At 64.2% G+C, this 17,778-nt stretch overlaps 1 protein-coding gene across 2 annotated transcripts; it reads right to left on the bottom strand.

The window, feature by feature from the left end:
• Positions 1-3,440: 3,440 nt before the first annotated feature.
• Positions 3,441-17,192, bottom strand: KIAA1755 (KIAA1755 ortholog). Of its 2 annotated transcripts, none has more exons than XM_042801270.1 (14): positions 17,095-17,192; positions 13,358-13,555; positions 11,545-12,838; positions 11,271-11,435; positions 10,576-10,699; positions 10,092-10,185; positions 8,897-8,983; positions 8,157-8,273; positions 7,672-7,770; positions 7,279-7,427; positions 6,310-6,448; positions 5,916-6,038; positions 4,990-5,181; positions 3,441-4,907 (listed from the first exon to the last, which is right to left on the bottom strand). In XM_042801270.1, the coding sequence occupies exons 1-14, from the start codon at positions 17,095-17,097 to the stop codon at positions 3,921-3,923; spliced, it is 3,771 nt and encodes a 1,256-aa protein (XP_042657204.1). In that variant the 5' UTR covers positions 17,098-17,192; the 3' UTR covers positions 3,441-3,920. The 2 variants fall into 2 exon arrangements, with proteins under 2 accessions (XP_042657204.1, XP_042657205.1); XM_042801271.1 differs by having other exon boundaries at positions 6,340-6,448.
• Positions 17,193-17,778: the final 586 nt, after the last annotated feature.

Raw genomic sequence — 17,778 nt, 5'->3', positions numbered from 1 at the left:
AGCCAAGGAAAACAGTGGAGGAAGGAGAAAAAGGCTCTTCCCACTGGGGCAGAGGAGAGTGGACTGATGGCAGTGCCTTCCCTCCCCAGGGCCGCTGGCTGGGTCGGGCATCCCACCGCCTCGGGTGCTCCCCCCACGCACCGGCTGGAGCGAAGGCAAACCCTGGCCAGCACTGGCCCAGCCCAGAGGGCCCTGCTAGCCCAGGGACCCCCTGCCCCCCCCAGGGACCCGCTGGTGCTCCTGGCCGAGCGCTCAGAGCGGGCAGGGAACGGCATTGCAGAGATGAAGCATTTATTATTCATGTCAGCAATTAATTCTTCCTGGAGTCTCCTCAGGATTTTATTGAGGAATTAGGATGTTAATATGAGGAATCTCAAAACCACGCTGCAGGCACCCGTTACCGCTGCTCAAAAACGGCAATTCAGAAAATGCCCCCAACTTGCTGGGTTTTCCCCAACTCACAGCAGCAGCGGGGCTCGGTGTGGCCGCGGGCACCCATCCTGCTGCGGGTTTGGTGCCTCTTGGTCCCTCTCTTGCCTCCTCTCTCCCTCCCAGCGTTTGCTTTGCCTGAGTTTCTTTCTTAAACCCCACATGCAGGTCTGCCCGGCGTTACCTCCGGCTCCTCGCCGCGGTCGGGGCAGCCTGGCCTGGCGCTGAGACCCGGCTGCCGTGGGCAGGGCCTGAGCCCCCCGAGCCCGGCCGCCCGTGGGCACGGGGCTGCGGGGGTGCTCCCCTGCATGGCCAGGGTCCTGGTGCCAAAATCTCTCCAGGCGAGGGGCGGCGATGCTGAGATGCAGAAACTGGCTTTGCGCCATGTGTGATGACGATAAAGAGCAGCAGCACGGATTTGAGTGCCTTTCCAAAGGGCTCCCGGGAAGCTGGCTATTTAAACAGACGTAAAATAATTGAAAAATGCTGAGCGCCTCTTCCATTTCAACGTGGCAGCTAAAATAGACGTTGCTTGTGCCAGTCAAGTAAAGAGGCAACTTTCCAAAATGGGGCAGCGAAGCCCAAGGCTCAGTCCCGGCTGCTGCCACCCTGCTCAGATTTGGGTCATTTCAGCCTCTGACCTCGTATCAGCACTGGAGATGGCGCAGGAGAACAGCAAAGCACAAACCAGCGTCTGGGGCACTGGAGGTGTTATTCCTATAAACAAGTAAAGCACTTCAGAATCAATATGAAGTTTTACTTGTGGCCACCAGAGAGATTTCATCTCTTGAATTATATGATGGGATAAATGAGATCCCGATCTGGCTGCCACCTCGTGTACCAGCAGTTATCTGTCCACAGCCGGGCTGAACGGCTCCCAGAATTAATTAGAATAATCAATCCCAAAAATGACAAAAGTATTGATTAGCACTTTTGTCTCTTCACAGCCTGGCAGTGCTGTGACTCTGGGAGCGGTGCAGAGCGATAAAAAGCAGCCTCAGCTACGGGTGGGAGATGCTTATCCAGGGACACCGTGTGACAGCGTAGCAGGGAGGGGTTCATATGCAATGACGGCATCACCCAAACGCTTCCACACAATAGTATTTCAGTAATAATATTCTCATCCCTCTTCCTTGCTCTTGTTCAGTTTACACAGCGGTTCATTTTTAATGTCTATTTACTACTTTCCTGGGCACGGTAGGAGAGCAGGAGCAGCGGGGGGGACCCCCTGCACCCGCCGATGCCGGGTGGGCTGGTGCGGGCAGCTGCCCGCGTTTTGGGCAGCTCAGCCCCCGCAGGGGGTAACGCGGGCGCCGTGCCCGGCCCGCCAAGGCACCGGCACAAGCCCGGGGTGGGATGTGTCCGCCGGGCCGGCCGCGGGAGGCTGAGCTCGGCCACACGCGGATAACGAGGAGTTTTGAAGCCATGGGCTGCGCTGAAATAACGGGCAAAAATCGGTATCCAAAGAGGAATTTGGGAGGCGTGCAGGTTCTTCAGCGCGCTGCCGAGGCGGGTGTGTCAGGGGATGATAGAACAAATCAGCTGTCGGTAGAGCAGAACGCCGAGCGCGGGCAGTGTCAGGCCGGGCTGTAAGTGCTTTTGGAGGCAGAAGAGATTTTCGGCTCTCGCAGCGGGCTGGGCACGGCCTTCGCCAGCCGGGAGCAGGCACGCTCGGCTGGCCGGCGCGGGGACAGCCAGCCCCGGGTGGCTCATGGGGACGTCGGGGCAGGGGGAGGCATGTCCGTCTGCTCCTTCTCCAGACTTATGTGCCGCATCAGCTCCGCAGCAAGGGGATTTCTGAGGCCCTTTAAACACGGTGCGGGGCCAGATGGCTGGGCACAGGGAAATACCGTTACATGAAGAGGCAGGAAAAGTGGCCTGGCTGGGGCCACCTCGGTGACATCCAGGACGTGGCGATAGTTGGAGCAAAGCTGGCTGGGATCAGCCAGGATGGATCATGCGGACCTCCCTCAGTGTCTCTCTGATAATTAATTTTAAGCCAAAAGGAATGGGATGGACCCAGTTATTGGGATTTCAGTGAAGCAGTGCTGGAAGTACACCTAGGGAAAGTAGTGTTTGAGCTGGAGAAGATGGGGTTTAAAAGAGTGGTAAGAAGCAAAGAGCAGACGACGAGTAGGACTGGGAGAAGCGATGGGCAGGAGTCCCAGGGCAGTGCCAGGGGGAGCAGGCTGGGATCGGTCTTCGTTAATGCTGCCATTAATGACCAGGGCAGGAGGAGGGCAGGGCCACAGAGGGTGGCCAGGACCGCAGCCTCCAGAGAGGAGCTCAGCGGGGCTTGGTGTGGGGATTTGGCAAAAACAAGGCTGAGGGGGGTATGAGCGATGCTCACAAACACTGGGATGGGCAAGTGCCCTTTGCTGAGGCGCAGCATCACACGGGGCCGCGAGCCATGACTGCGCCGTGCCTGGGAGGAGGGGAGGTTTTCTGGAACAGCTCCTACGTGAGATACTGCTTTTTCTGGGATGTCTCTTGATTAGCTCATTATGCTCAGCCCGTCCCCGGCCTGGCTTCGCGGGCTCCCGGGTGCCCAAACAGGCGGTGTGGCTCGGCGGGACGGGGTCTCCGGGGACCCCGGGCTGGTTCGGGTGGCGATCGGTGAGGTCGCGCCCAGCTCAGCCAGATCCCCGAGGCTTGGGGACAGCGTGTTCCCAGTGAGTGGGGAGGCTGGGCAGGATGACACCACCCTCGCCCCTGTGCTGGGGAGGAGGTAGGATGGGAGTGAGAACCGGCGACGGAGGCATTTAACCCTTACAGGGGGGAGAGAGGGACTCATCCTGCAAACGGTGCGGCGAGGCAGGGCACAACAGGGCTGAGCCGGCAGCGGCCTGAGCAGGGCCACCCTGCTGTCAGCAAGATGAGGCTCTCGCGGTGGCACCGGCTGCCCCCTGGCACCGGGCTGGGGCAGCAGCGGGGAGCACGGCGAGCAGCCCAGCACCTGGCGCTGGGCAGGACACGGCTTTTCCTTCTGCCCCATGAGAACCACGCCGGGCGCTTCTCTTCAGGTTTATTAACGTTACTAACGTTAGTCCCACGTTAAGGAGTACACACAAACAAAATGCCTGGCGCCGTTGCTTGGCCAGGGCTGCGGGGGGACGGTAAAACCGCGGGGAGCGCGGTGGGGCTGGCGGGCAGGAACGCCTCGGCACAGGTTTGTGCCCCCACGGGACGCTCCGAGCATGGCTGCTCACCGCTGTCCTCAGGCAAACTCGGCGCTCGTAGCGGTACATGCACTTTAGGCGAGGATTGCAACACACCTAGTAGATTATTAACGAGCCTCTTGAGGCTGGTGATGGGGTTATTGCTGTTCCACAGCGGGGTGAGTGCTAAGTACAGGGACCTGAAGGACTCTGGGACCGAGGGTTGGGCAACGGATCCCAGCGTCCCACCTCTGAGCACGGTGCGTCGCGTCCAGCTGGTGATCGAGTCTTCCAAAACTGGACACAAACAGCCCCAACTGGAAGGGACTGGTTTTACTTGTCATTTGCTTTAGCTGGACTCTCGGTGTGGTGGTTCTCCAGGTAAACGATCTGGGGGGGCTTTTCAGAGGGGCAAGGTGATCTGGGACTCTGGAGGTCCCGGGGCAAAGCTAGGCTTGCTGCCAGCGTGTCTTCGGTGGAGTTCTGCAAGTCTGAGTCTTCAGAGGAGAAACTGCTCTGGCTGGAAACCTGGAAGTACTGCGTGGCCTCTGCCCGCTTCTCCGCAGGCAGACCATGCGTGCTGGGGGCCGAGACAGCCCCATGGGGCACAGGGGTGGGACACAACGGGCCAGCACCTGGAAAACGCGCCCGGGGAGGCGGGGTGAAGGGGTGCCTCTGAAGGGGCTGGCTGCCCTCCTGGGCGAGGTGTCCTGCAGCTCCCAGGCAGGCTCCATGCTCGGGGTTTGGGGAGGAGGTGTCAGCAGAGACGTGGCGGTCAGAGGGACGGTCACCCTCTGGCCCCTGCCAGCAGCGGGGCTGCGGGGAGCTCGGCTCAGCGCCCAGCGCGGGGCTGGGAGCGCTGCTGGCCTGGGGCTGGCCTGGCCCCCCGGGCTGGCCTGGCCCCCTGGCACTGGGTTCCAGCTGCTCCACCGGCCCCCGGCCCCCTGACACCGCTGGCTGGGGCCTGGCAGTTGCTTTGCAGACTGGGTCTTCCTTGCAAGGGGCTGCAGACCCTGAGCGGGGGGGGCTAAAGGAGTCTCCCTGCCCATCGGCTCGCGCTCCCCAGGCCTCCTGCAGCTCTGCCAGCATCTCTTCCAGGATCTGCCGGGTCTCCTGGTACCTGTGCCATGCCTCAGTCCAGGCTGCCAGCCCTCGGCTGCTCTGCATCCTGCACACCTGAGCCTTCATCTCCTGCAGCTTCTCCAGGGCAAACTCCACCGACAGCTTCTGGAAGGAGCTCTGCAGACACTGCAGCGCCTGGCCCTCCCCGTGCTTCACCCGGGCTGAGCACTGCCTGCAGTCCAGCTTCAACCCTGTGATCTAGAAAAGAAGGCAAGAGCGGCTGTTTTTGTGGCTGCCCAGCCAGCACCGGGTCCTGGGGGAGGAGAGCCCGCACACCCACCTTGCTGGAGAACCGGCCGAGCTCCCGCAGCAGCTCCCGCTCCGCCTGCCGCCGCTCCACCTGCCTGTAGAAGCTCGTCAGCTTCGTCTGGAAAAGGGCTGCAGCCGCCTGGAAGGGCTCGGCCTCGGGGAAAGCCGCGTCTCGGATCTCAGCCGCCTCCTGACACAGGGCCAGGCCGTGCCGGTGCTGAGCCTGCAGGGACGGCAGGAAGGGACAAGCTCCACGCTCGGGAAACGGCGCTGACCTGCTGCGCTGGGACGGGTGGGCAGGGGGAGGATCTCTGCGGGTCAGCACTCAGCACCGCTGTCAAAGCTATATGGGAAACGTTTCTGGGCAAGGGAGAACAAACGGAGGGAATGGGGATTCTCAGAATCTCTGTCCTGGCTCAGCTCAAAATGCACAAAATGCTTCGTGCTGTCCTAAGTGGAGTCACCTTGCTTCGTCCTCCCTGCGTCGCAGGTACCTAATGGGCCTCCATATCTAGGGGTACGGGAGGAACAAATCCTTGTCACCACATTCTTTGTTGTCCAGTGGAAGTCCAGGCTCTGCAGCCCGGCCCTGCGGGAGGAAGGGGGCTGCGAAGGACGCAGCGCAGGAGGGGTTGGGAACGGCAGCCCCAGCCCAAAGTGCACCAAGGAGCAGCACAACCATCCCCCTCACTGGAGCAGAGCTGCCCAAAGACCCCGGCAACGCTGGGCTTCAAAACTGCAGCTTCACCCAGCCAGCCTGGAGACACCCAGTTTTGCCCAAAAGCCTCATTCCAAACCTGAAGGATTTTGAGCTGATTGTATCTAACTCTGTAATGACGTTCCAACATTTCTAAATTAGCATCTTCATCACCAGGCAAGGGCTGGAACCACCTAATAACGTTGTTGGGAGCGATACCTGAGGGATGCATGTTACGGAAGAGCCCCCTCCATACATACTGTTGCCTGGACGAGGAATTCGTGAAACTGCTCGGCGGAGCCCTGGAAGCTGTCGGGGCTCCACTCCTCAGCACCCATCTCCCGCAGCTGCGCCGCTGCCTCCCCATCCAGCCAGCTCCCCAGCTGCAAGAGAGCGGAACGAGGGTCAGGCAGGACTGGCCGCCGGCAGCACCGCTTCCACAGCACCTCCCTTTCCTTCCCCGAGCGGGGCATCCCACCCCAGGCGTGATTACACACAGTTGCCCCGTAGTGAAAATCAAAGCTCAGGCAATCCTGTGACTCTCTGCGCTTCCTTCATCATCAAAACCTGAAGAACTGTGCCCAAAATGCTCAGCCATGGGAACACTGTGGAGGACGACTCCAACTTGCGGCACCCCAGGGACGCCCAACTCACTTTGCCGAACTCGGTCTCCAGCTCCCGGACCTTTCGGAGGAACTCCAGGCGCCCCAGGCAGCTGTTGGACTGGGACACCAGGTCGTGCAGCTCTTCCTCCAGCTGGCTGTACAGCCCCTCGGCCACCTCCATGCTGGTCCTGGCAGCCGGGGAGGAGAGGGGCTGTCAGTGCCGGGTGCCGCCGGGCGAGCCGCCGGCTCCTCCTGAAGACACCGGCCGAGGCAGCTCTCCGGCGGGCAGCAGCCTCGCATGGGGCAGGTGCTGGGACGTGGGAGCTGGAGGCCGAGGGAGCGGATGGGCAACGACCCCGCACGTGTGGCTGGCGAGAGCCCGGGCAGGAGCCGACCAAGAGACCTCCTCCCCACCCGCCTCGTGCATCCCCAGAGCCCACCCAGGACACCAGGGCTCTCCCCGGGGTGCTGCTGAAGAGCACCCCGGCCCTGCACATGCCCTGACATCTCCTCGGCCCACGGAGCAAGATGGATTTCAGGGAACATGCAAGCGCTGGCTGTCGGTGTGGCCCGGCCCAGCTGGGAGAAGGGAGCAGGAGGGAGCAGTGGGATTGGCGTTGCCTGTGTGCATGGACGGACGGACGGACGAGGCCGGCATCGCCGGGGCTTGGCCCCATCTAGTGGCTTTGCCTGAGCCCAGCCTGCAGGGATAGCTGCAGGTCTTGCTGAGCCCAGCCTGCAGGGATAGCTGCAGGTCTTGCTGAGCCCAGCCTGGATCCTGGCCCTTCTAGGGACCCGTGCACCTTTCCCCCCGGGAATTCCTGCACCGGGCTGTCTGAGACGCGAGCTCCCGGCTCGGAGGGAGTTTGCAGGGCAGGAGGGAGCACGGCAGCAGCTGGAAAGCAGCTCGTGCTCATGGGACCGGGGTGTCCCTGGGGAGGTGGCTCTGTCGGCCAGTGAGGAGGCCGGGGTTCCCCGGTGTTGGCACCCCTCTCCCGGCGAAGCCGCCCCCTCCTACCTGACGCCGGCCAAGGTGCTGAGCCGGGCGGCCTCCCTGCGCAGCCTGGCCAGCACGGCCCCCGCCTCGCGCTGCACGTGCACCAGCTGTGGGTCGCTCAGCACCCTCTGCATCAGCTCCTGGTGCCTCCCGATGCATGCGGCCGCATCCTGCGGAGGGAGGGTCGGACACGCGTCTCACTCGGCGCCTTGCCTGGTGGCCCCTGGGCCACCGCAGGATCAGCACCCAGAGCTGCACCCCGAGGGATGAGAAAAGGGGACAGGGGACAGCCCTGCGACCAGGGGCAGCCAGGCAGGGAGTGGTGGCACCAAGTTTTGGGGGACCGGGGTGAAATGTCGCTGTGTGCTGGCCTGCAGACAGGCTCTTTGGAAAGCCCTACAACCTGCCCGTTACCTGCGTCCCCGCCAGCGCGTCGGCGCTCCGCAGCTCCTGGATGCAGCTCTGCAGCAGCTCGGATGCCCGCCGGAGGCTGGCCGTGAAGGGATGCAGCTTCTGCGGGGGGGGACACACGGCAGGTCAAGGGGGGCTGGGGTGGCTGGGCAAGCAGCGGGGCGGGAGGGCAGCCTGCCCCTGAGGGGCAGGAGGGGGAGGAGGAGGGGGAGGAGGAAGAGCAGTGCCAGGCCAGAGCAGGGAATACTGTGGGGCAGAGGGTTAAAGCCGAGGAGGAAGGGAGCGTGGAGGTGGATGGGCAGTTACAGGCAGAAGCAGGCAGGAGGGGTTTGCCCTCCTGTGCTCAGAGCTCTCCCTTTCCATCCCCTCTCCTGGGCTCTCCTGCCGCTTTTCCAGGGATGTCTGTGAGACACAGAAGCTGTGGTGGGGACGGAGGGGCACCGCGGGGAAGGTGAGGCGATGATGGCTAATGGTGTGAGAACAGAGACCTGGAAGAATTGAACCCACTCGCCGTGGCAGTAGGGGAAGGTGCCGTCCAGCTCCTGTGTCAGCTGGGAGCTGTCGACGTGGCGGCCCAGAGCCTTCAACGATGCCAGGGTCTCCACCTGCGGGCACGGGGCTCGTGAGTGCTGCGAGACTGTGCCAGTCCCTCCCCAGAAACATCCCCCGGGACAGCCTGGAGCAGGGGGCATAATCCTCTCCAGCCCTGAGGTCCCCACCTCAGCACCCTGCGGCCCCGGGAGCGCGGCGTGCCAGCCGGGCTGAGCACACACACCGTGCAGCAGCTCCGCGGCATTTGAATGCATGGGAGATCGCCGGGACAGCAATAATCTGCCACGACAGCCAAGCTAGGTGATCAGGCTCATTAATATTTCACATAATATTAATTAAACTGAGCAGCACTAAAAGAATAATAAATCCTCTCGAGTTTAGATTTATTACCCCAGTGCCCGTGTGGGGCCACTGGAGGCGATTTGGAAGGTGCTTGGCTGCCCTGGGGCAGCGTTCCCCCACCCGCACGGTCCAGTGGGCCCGAGGGCACCCATCCCTGCACCTGGTGTGGGGTGACCCGTCCCAGCGAGGCGCTGCTCTGCCCGGGGTCCCCGAGCAGGGGAACTGGGGTCTCCAGGTGAGGGTCCCCCGAGGCGGGAGGCTCCTTTCACCTTGGCTCTGCTCTTCCCACAGGAGACAAGGCGGGGACGCGAGGAGGGGACCGGGACAGGCTCACCTGCAGCCCGGGCAGCTTCTCGCGGTGGGCGACCAGCTCCTTCTCGGCCAGCAGCAGCACGGTGTGGATGCAGCCCGGCGAGACGCTCTGCGGGAGGCGGGGAAGAGTCACCACGACAAACCCCACGGCGCAGCCCCCGGGTTACCTGCGGTGATGCCGGGGCTCGGTTGCCCCAGTCGGCTGAGGCCGGTGAGATCGTTACAAAGGAAAAGGCTCCTGAGCTCGCTGGTGTGGGAAGTGGAAATGGGTCACTCAGGCCACAACCCTGTCCCACCCACCAGCTCGCTGGCAGAAGGGACCCGTGGGAAGAGCCGCCTGAGCAAACCCCTTCACTTGTACCAGCGACGCTTCTCTGCGCAGGGAGCACTGGGCCCGGCGTGGGATTTATCGGGCAGGCTGCAACCAAGCCCTGAAGCCCTGAGCACGCGGAGGCAAAGGGTGCTGTGGTGGGGAGGAGCCCGCAGCCCCGGGACGGCGCAGGGCACTCCTGCAGCACTGCCTCAGCACCCGCACGGAAACCCTGCCAGGACCGCCGCCCGCCGCTGCGGAGCCACTTCCAGGTGAGCTCCGCTAGCGGGATGCTGAAGGGGTTTGGGGCACGCCGCGGGGCCGAGGCCAGATCCTGCCGGGCTGGGAAGGGACCTTCAGTCCCAAACCGCCGGTACCTCACGGCTGGCACTCGAGGAGCTGGAGAGACGCAAGCGCCGGGTGCGAGCTCAGTTCGGGGGCTGGGGGAAACGGGGTCTTTGTGCCCCGTTGGGGGATGGTCTGTGCTGCTGCGGATGTGCTCAGAAATTAGAGATTTATCAGCAATTTTGGGAACAAAGTGGCGGTTGTTTAAATGCTGTCAGACCTACAGGGAGCCAGGAGCCAGGACAGGCTGCCGGGGAGGAGGCAGCAAGAGGGACGTGGGTTTTTCACATTATTGCGTTGCGATGCAGCTGCAGGCAGCCGAGAGCTGCCTCGGTAAAGCCGCACTGCTTACGGGTAAAATCTGGGAGTGGGGTAAAAACCGCGGCCCCAGGCATGGCAGTGCCAGGGGCTGCTGGAGAGGCTGCTGCCAGCCAGGGGATCGCCCTGCACGGCGGGCACAGGGGAGGGGACCTCTGAGGGACCCCCCAAGGGCGGCAGCACTGGCTCCCAGGCAGGGACCCCCCGGCACGTCCATGGCACAGGCACATGGAGCCCGGCATACCTGGACAGAGCGGAGAGCCGAGAACAGGGCGGGAGCGGGCGGCTGCTTCCTGGCATCCACCACGACAGTCACCCCGCTGTCCTTCGCTTCTCGCCTAGCAAGGGGAAATCCAGTGAGCAGGAGGCAGATAGCACGGGTCAGAAGCAGCACACGAGGCGGGGGTCCTTCCCTCGGGCAGGACTTGCTCAGAGCCCGGGGGCAGCAGGGCGAGGGCAGGCAGGAACCGGCAGGCACGGGCAGTGGCCTTGTCCCTGTGGGACACCCCGGCCAAGGGCAGCACCAGCCCTTCAGAACCACGTGCCTTTGGCAGAGGAATGGCACAAGGTCCTCAGGGGTGGCTGCAGGCGGGACACAGTGGGGACGTGCGGGATGTGCCCAAACCAGCATGGGAGGGATGCTGGGCACCCATCCCAGCTTGGCCCGGGGGCTGCCCGGGACCCCCGAGCGGGGAAGCAGCCGGTGGGCAGATCCTCCTGGCCCTTACCTGGGGAGGGTGCAGAGGTAGAGGATGAGCCTCGCCAGCTCAGCCGCTGAGCACCACGCGGCCCCCCAGGCGCTGCCGCTGGTGGTCACCTGGAGGAGGGCCCTGCCCAGCCTGTCCGAGCTCCCTGGGGGGCAAAGGAACAAATGACCCCTCCGGCAGCCCCCCCCCCCGACTGTAAACTCCAGCCTCAAGAGACACCCCAGAGGGGCCAGGGCTCCCATCCTGCTGCTCGCCAAGCAGGAACAGCTCCCGGGGCTCAGCCCACGTTAACGCTATGCAGGCTCCCCTCCCGAGGGGCAGCACCAGCCAGCCCTGGAAATGCCAGGGCAGAGCTGCTGGGGACGTTTTTCCTGAAAAAAATATGGTTTTTGTCACTGTTTTTCAGCTCTTGGGAAAAGGAAGAAGCCAAATTTTAGCTGCGTTTGGCAGCTAAAAGCTGAACGGCTTCACTGGTGAGGAATGGTGTGGGAGGGCTCGGGGCAGCTGGGAGCCGGGGCAGCTGCTCTGAGCAGACTGCTTGTTTTTATGTTTTTAATTTTTTTGCCCAGCTGAAAGGAAATTTTTCGCTTGGGGGGTTTCTGGCCTCCAGCAAAACCCTGAAACCTTCCTCCAGAAAACCCTCTCCAGCAGCATGGCGTTTTCCCTCTGGAGGTCTCTCCCGCCATCCCCCCGAGGTCTCGCGGTGCCGGTGGTACCTGGCAGGCATACGATGCCCGAGCGCAGCAGCCCGGCGTGCAGGTCCTGCCAGGCCGGCGGCTCCCGGCCAGGGGTGCCGGTGCTGGGCACGGAGGGACCGTTCTTGCAGCCGGTGCCGTCCAGGGACCGTTCCTCCGCGGGGGCAGCGGCTGCCGCATCTGTACCTGCCCGCAGGGACAGAGGAGAGAGGAGCTGGCGATGCACAATGAGGCTGAGAAATGCAAAAGCCCCCGCAGAGCCCGGGCAGGCGCCGCAGCCCCTCTCGGTCGGTACCTTTCCCGGCTGGCTTGGCTCTGCCCATCCTGGGCGAGTAGATGGCAGACATCTTCTTCCAGGCCCCTTCGTGCTGGCTGGTGGCTCTTTCGTCCCCGGGGGCTGCCCCGAGCCGCGGGCCCTTCAGGAAGGAGAACCTGTGGCTGGAGGCCGGGGGGAGCCGGGGGCTGCCATGCCGCACCAACGCCTCCGCCTGCGCCCCGGGACTCGCTCGGCGGGGACGGCGGGTGAGGAGCGTGGGGCTGCCGGCACCCTTCCCGTGCTGCACGGGGGTCTCATGGCGGGTGGTGGGGGGCGGCTCAGGGCCAGGGCCGTCCGGCTCCTCCAGGATGGCTGCCATCAGCCCGGGGCCGAAGCTCACCGGGTTCTGCAGCGCAGCCAGGTAGGAGTCACGGTGGCGGCACCGTGGGCTGAGTGGCCCCGGCTCCTGGCTCAGCTTCCTCCCCAGGCACGGGGAGCAGGGACCCTCCTCCGAGCTTGGTGCCCCCCCACAGGGCCAGGCATCTGGCCCCCCGTTTGCCCAGGGGAGCGTCGCCTCGGCCCCGGCCCCCACCAGCCCCGCCGGGCAGGCGGGTGGCAGGGCCCTGGCCAGGAGGTCCAGCTGCTCCTGGGAGAGCTCCAGCAGGTCCACATACTCGCCCTCCAGGTTCTGGCTGATGATCTCGCAGAGGCTGGGCACGGCCAGCGTGGCTGGCTTCTTCCGTGGCCCAGCCTGCTCCACCTTGATCAGTCCCGGGTATCTTCCCTGGCTCGACTTCCGAGAGGTGACCTTGCAGCCCGGGATGGTGCCCGCCACGTTGCCATAGGGCACCGGGACGTCCGCTGTGCCGTGGGGCACGGGTGCGCTGGGTGCTGCCGGCTTGCCTGCTGTTTCAGGAGCGGGGCCGTGCCGGGTGCCCGTGGGCGTGCTGTCGGCTCCAGCCTTGGGCTTGTCGATGAACTCTGGCGTGGCAATCTTGCTCCATGGCAGCGGGGCGATGCCGTTTTCGGTGGCCACCAGGCAGGTGTGCAGGGGGGCTCTGGCCCGGTCGCTGTTGATCTCCTCCAGCCACTCGTTGGTGAAGAGCAGCGCGTACGCGGCCTCGGGGACCGGCGTCTCCTCCACCGTGCGCAAGTCCCGGGAGAGGTGCTTGACGGTGAGGCGCGCCGAGTGCTCCTCGCAGGGCTCCGCTTGCAGGTAGAAGTCCCCGGGGCGCAGCAGGAGGGGGTTGAGCGGCGCGAGGTGGACGACCACTTTCTCGTGGAGGCACAAGGGCCAGCCTTCATGGAGAAAGATGCAGTTAAAGTAGGGTGCCTGGGAGGGAGGAAGAACAAAGTGCGTGAGCGAGAGCCCCCTGCCAGCTCCGGACCCTCCCGGCCGGCCCCGCGCGTTCTCGCTGCCCGGCTCTGCGCTTCCCACGATGGGGCCTGAAGAGCCTGGTGACCCGATGGGATGTCCCCAAGCCGAGCCACAGCAAGGCCCTGCAAACCCACCCCGAGCTTGTGGCCGTTCCCAGGGTGCTGAGTGCTCCCCATGTGCTAACAGAGGGGAAAGCCCCACTGGAGCAGGGGCAAGGCAAGGTGACTGGGGAGTCCCCCCACCCTTATTGCAAGGACCGCGTGCGCCAGGCTCTGTGCTGGAGCCATCCCGGGGAGCTGGGCACACCACGGTCCCCTCCACGGGGAGGGGATGGGGAAGGGAGGGGGACATGCAGAGAGGCAGCCTGCAGCCCGGCGCAGGGCACGGCCGTGCAGGGTGTCACGCGTTAGGGCAAACCCCTCCCCGGCCGGTCCGGGGTGCAGGGCACCGCGGCGGGGGGACGCGCGGGCTTACACAGGCTGCCTGCCGCACGTGCTCGAAGAGGCGCTTGGCCGGGATGAGGAACTGGAGCAGGCAGCAGAGCCCATCGCCCCGGTAGCTGGTCTCCAGCAGCCGAAACACCTGGCCCAGGACCGTGGGGGCCGTGGCTTCGAAGGGGGGGTAGAGGGCCTGGAGGGCACTCTGCACTGCCGCGTCCAGCGACCCGGCGTCCTGCGGGAGCAAAGCGATGCTGGTGGGGAGGGCGGCCCCGCCACGGGACACCGTCACCCCCCACGGAGCCTGTGCCCACCATCCCACGCCGCGCCTCTGCCGGGTCCCACGCTGGCAACACCGCCGAGCTCGGGGGGCTCCACACCCTCCCGGGCTGGGAAGTGGGGAGGAACGAGGCGTAGAGCACACCAAGCGCCGCGCAGCCCGCGGGCACGAGCACGGCCAGGTCCGGTCCCAGTGCTGGGCTGTGGTTTAGGGAGCCCGAGCTGAGCCCCGAGCACGGCCTGCCGCCCTGCTCGGGAACGCTGGCCCTGCGGAGGCAGAGGAGCTGCGGCAGCCAAGGGGTTAAGCCGAGCCAGACACGGAGGAGCGGGGATGTGGGGCTGTGCCGGGCTCAGCAGCTCGTTGCAGGAATGCAGCGGATGGGAGGAAGGACAAACATCTTGAAGATGGATAGGGTGTTTTGGTTCAGACTCATCACTGAACTTGCCAAAGTGAAAATTAGTCCTCGGAGTGTTTTCTGGGAAGCGCTCTGCCGGGTTACAGCCCCCTCCCCTGCGCCGCGTCCACACCGGAGCGAGCATGCCGGTTTTGTGCCACGAGTAAAGTGGCTGTTCTGAGTTTGCTCTCCAGGCTTCGGCTGCACAGAGGGTGCCTGGAGAGAAGCCATCCGACAGCTCCTGGTAAATGCCAGGGGCCTCGCAGGCAGTGGGGGGGTGACTAGGACATGGCTGCCTAAAGGAGCCCGGCGGCGAGTGGGACAGACAAAGACTTCTCCAACTCCTTGGGAGTGTTTCTGCAGGAGAGGCTCGGATAAGCAACAACTCAGGCTGGGGAAAATAGCACCTTTTCTGCTGGAAACGGCGCTGCCGCGCGAGAGATGCAGGTTTCTGCGTGGTGCAGGGTCAGGCCCAGCCTGGCTGGCCGGGGACCTGCCGCTCTGCAGCAGGATATTTCTCCTCCTCCTCCTCCAGAGCGTGGTGTGTGCTACCTCTGCCAGTCCCCAGGTACTGAGGAGCCCCTAGTTCTGCCACTGGCTGCAGCCCACGGCAAAGCCGAGCCTGTCACCTGGGGCCAGGCGCTCGATTTAATGGTGGAGGGTCCCGGGTGCTGCAGGGATGAGCATCCTCCAGGTCCTGCGCCTCAGGCAGCCATAGCTCACCGTCATCCCCGTGCTCTTGCACAGGAACCCAGGATGTGAGGTGGGATTAGCTGAAGGTGGGATTAGCTGAAGGTGAGCATTAGTTTCAGGCAGCTAATCCCTGGCCTGGGAGCCCTTACAGAGACAAAGTGGCCCCCATTAATTCAGCTTAATTAGCTTTAATGCGCTTTAGCTAAAGCACTTTGCAGTCATGCTTTGGATAATTCTTCTTGACTTTTTCTCCGTGTCTCCACACAGAGATCTCCTGCCCTTAGGCCTGGCAGGAGAAGCCACAGGGCCTGGGCAGAGCAGGCGGAGAGCAAATCCCTTCTTGGTGCCCTGATCTGCAAGTGCGATTCCCTGCCAGGCTTTCCGCACACCACCGGTTTTGTCACACTTCGTCTCTGCACAATTCCTAGGAGGGACGAGAGACCTCGCTCTGGAAAAGCCCCACTGCAGGGTAAAGCCCAGTTCCCTGCTCGCTCTTGCCCCCGCGCAGCCGCCCGCTCCCAGGCGCCGAGTCCGGCCGGGTGCCCGTCACCTCCCCGCCTGGCACCGCCGAGCTCGGGTCCCTCCCCGCCCCGGCACGGAGGAGAGGAGCTGCCGACTGTAGGCGCACAGGGGGATCCGTCCAGCGCCCAACGCCCCACGAGAGACGGGCCAGCGCTGCCTGCCCTGCCTTTGCCAGAGTCACCCTTGCACAGCCCCAGCGCGCCCCGAAGCCAGCTCTTTGGAAACCGCGCTGAACTTACTGGCCAAGCTCATGTGGCACTGATAAAAAAGAAAACAGAAAGAGAAGCCAGGTCCCCTGAGGCCAGGGCCCCACTGCAGGCAGGCTGCCTCGTGGGGCGATGGGCAGCCCCAAACCCGGCCGTTCCCCGGCTCGGCTCCCTGCCGGGGAGGGCCCTGCGGGGCGGGGGGCACAGACCGTGGCCTGACGGGGCGAAGGCGCACGCTTCCAGCAGCCCCATCCCACACCCAGCGTCTGTCGCGACACCGTCCCCCCAAACCCCGGCACAGCCTCCCACACACAGCCCCACACCTTGGCGCTGGGGAGAAACACCCTGAGTTTGGGTAAATCGGCTGGGATAAACTCAGGGTGTCTGGGGGAGGGGGACAGCCCTGCTGCAGGGGAAAAAGGAAGATCTGCCAAATCGCCACCAAAACCCAGAGGATGGATCAACCGAATAAACAAATCTGCTCCCCCGTCAGTGGAGTGAAGCGGCCCAGGAGCGCGTCCAGCAGCGGGGACTGCGCGAGCCAACGGCCGGGCAGAACCGACTGATGGAGGCACCCGCCGCCGCCTGAGCTGCCCTGGGGAATAACTTCGGCCTGGAGTCACTGAACAAGTTTTCACGGAGCATCACAGAGCACTTCATCATCGGGGGAGGATTTGGGGGTAACCACGGTGCCGTGGCTCCGCGTTCAGAGGAGAAGCGGAGGCCAGGCCGGCCGGGGAGCCGTTAGAAATCCAAAAGCAACCAATTAGCCGATGTCTCTCTGCCAGCTGCGAGGGAACGCAGAACCGAAACAAAAGGCATTAGGGAGCATAAGGAGATTTACATTTGCAAAGCTATTTCCATTTTAATAAGCCAAAGTGCTGTTAAATAGAGATTGATATTTCTCCCCAAATACCCATATTTTTTAAAGTGGTTTACACCAACAAGACAAGCCGGGCTTTGGTGTTTTGGTGCTGTAAAGTTGTTTAACTCCTACCCAAAGCCACAGAGTGACTCAGCTCCGTCTCCTTTCCCCCTCCAGCTCAGGAAGGAGCGAGGTTTGAGCGCCGGGACCAGCTCTGAATAACAATTCCTCTCCCTCTCCCGCAGCTCCCGCTGTCAGCAGCTTTGGCAGGACACGATGCAAACGCTAACGAACAGCCCCAGCCCGGCGCAGCGAGAGGCCGGCGCTCAGCCCCGCATCGCCCGCAGCCCGGGCCACCGGCACACAGTGGCCACGGTGACCATGGCGCTGGCCAAGCCCAGGGACGGCTCCACTGCGTGTCCCGTACCTGTGCAGGTCACCCAGTAGCCCCCGGCTGCTGCACCCCAGCCCCTGCCAAACTTTGCCGGGAAGTTTAAGCATCGCGGGCAGCAGCCCCGCACGCACCTCCCCAAGCACCCGACAGCCCCCTCCACCCTGACAGCCGCCTCCACCTTTACACCTCACCTCTGCCTTTACATCCCCCTCCACCTTTTACATCCCCCTCCACCTTTTACACCCCACCTCCAACTTTACACCCCACCTCCGCCTTTTACACCCCACCTCCGCCTTCACGCCCCGCCTTTACACCCCACCTCCGCCCCCGCTCCCCACCGACTCCCACCCGTGCTCGGGGGGGGGGCCGGGGAGGCCGCAGGTGCTGGCGTGGGAAGGGTAGGAAAGCAGAAGGAATTACCATGTTTACTGGGAAGTGGCAGAGGGGCCGGGGGGGCCCGCGGCACCAACTCTCCCTCCCCTCGTCCTGCCCGGGGGGCCGGGCGCTGCCCCGGGGCCCGGCTCGCCCGCCCGCTCGCCCGCTCGCCGCTCCACGGGCGGCTCCTCGCCCGCCGCCGCCTCCCGGAGCTGGGGGCGGGCAGCCCCGGCCCCACCGGCCCCGCCGGGCTCCCTCCGCCCGCCGCGCCTCTGCTGGGCGGAAAAAAAAAAAAAAAAAGAAAAGAAAGAAAGGAAAAAAAAAAAAAAAAAAAAAGGAAAAAGAAAGAAAAGGCGAAGAAAGAGCGAGCGCGGCGGGGCGGGCCGGGGGAGGGGGCTGGCGGGGGCGGCTCGGGGGGAGCGGCCGCCGTGTGCTCCTCCCGGGGAGCCCCCCCGGCCCCCGCGGCTCCGGCCCCCGGCGGGGTTTGGGGCCAGACCCCCGGAGGGAGAGTAAAGCCCCGCGGGGGCGGCAGATCCCGGCGGGCCCTGCCCCCGCCCCCCCGCAGCTCCCGGCCCGGCCCGGGGGGGCTCACCGAGCCGAGCACTTGGCACCGCCCGGGGCTCGCCTGTCCGAGCGGGCCTAAAAGCGCAGCAGAAGGAAAGTGTCTCTTGCGGCTCTTCGGACGTTTCAACGATGGAAAGTACCTACTTCGAGTCAGGGCGCTGTGAT

Source organism: Tyto alba, unplaced genomic scaffold, assembly GCF_018691265.1.
Source record: "Tyto alba isolate M040663 unplaced genomic scaffold, T.alba_DEE_v4.0 Super-Scaffold_33, whole genome shotgun sequence".
Lineage (NCBI taxonomy): Eukaryota > Metazoa > Chordata > Aves > Strigiformes > Tytonidae > Tyto > Tyto alba.
Note: the sequence above shows the minus strand (reverse complement) of the source record. Positions and strands in the feature narration are given on the sequence as shown.

Bases quoted from the DNA above. Each gene is read 5' to 3' on its own strand.
- KIAA1755 (XM_042801270.1), bottom strand. The intron at 8,274-8,896 runs GTGAGCCTGTCC...CCGTGCCCGCAG, and splicing joins AGAAGCTGCCCGGGCTGCAG to GTGGAGACCCTGGCATCGTT. The intron at 7,771-8,156 runs GTCTCTGTTCTC...CCCCCCCCGCAG, and splicing joins AGTGGGTTCAATTCTTCCAG to AAGCTGCATCCCTTCACGGC.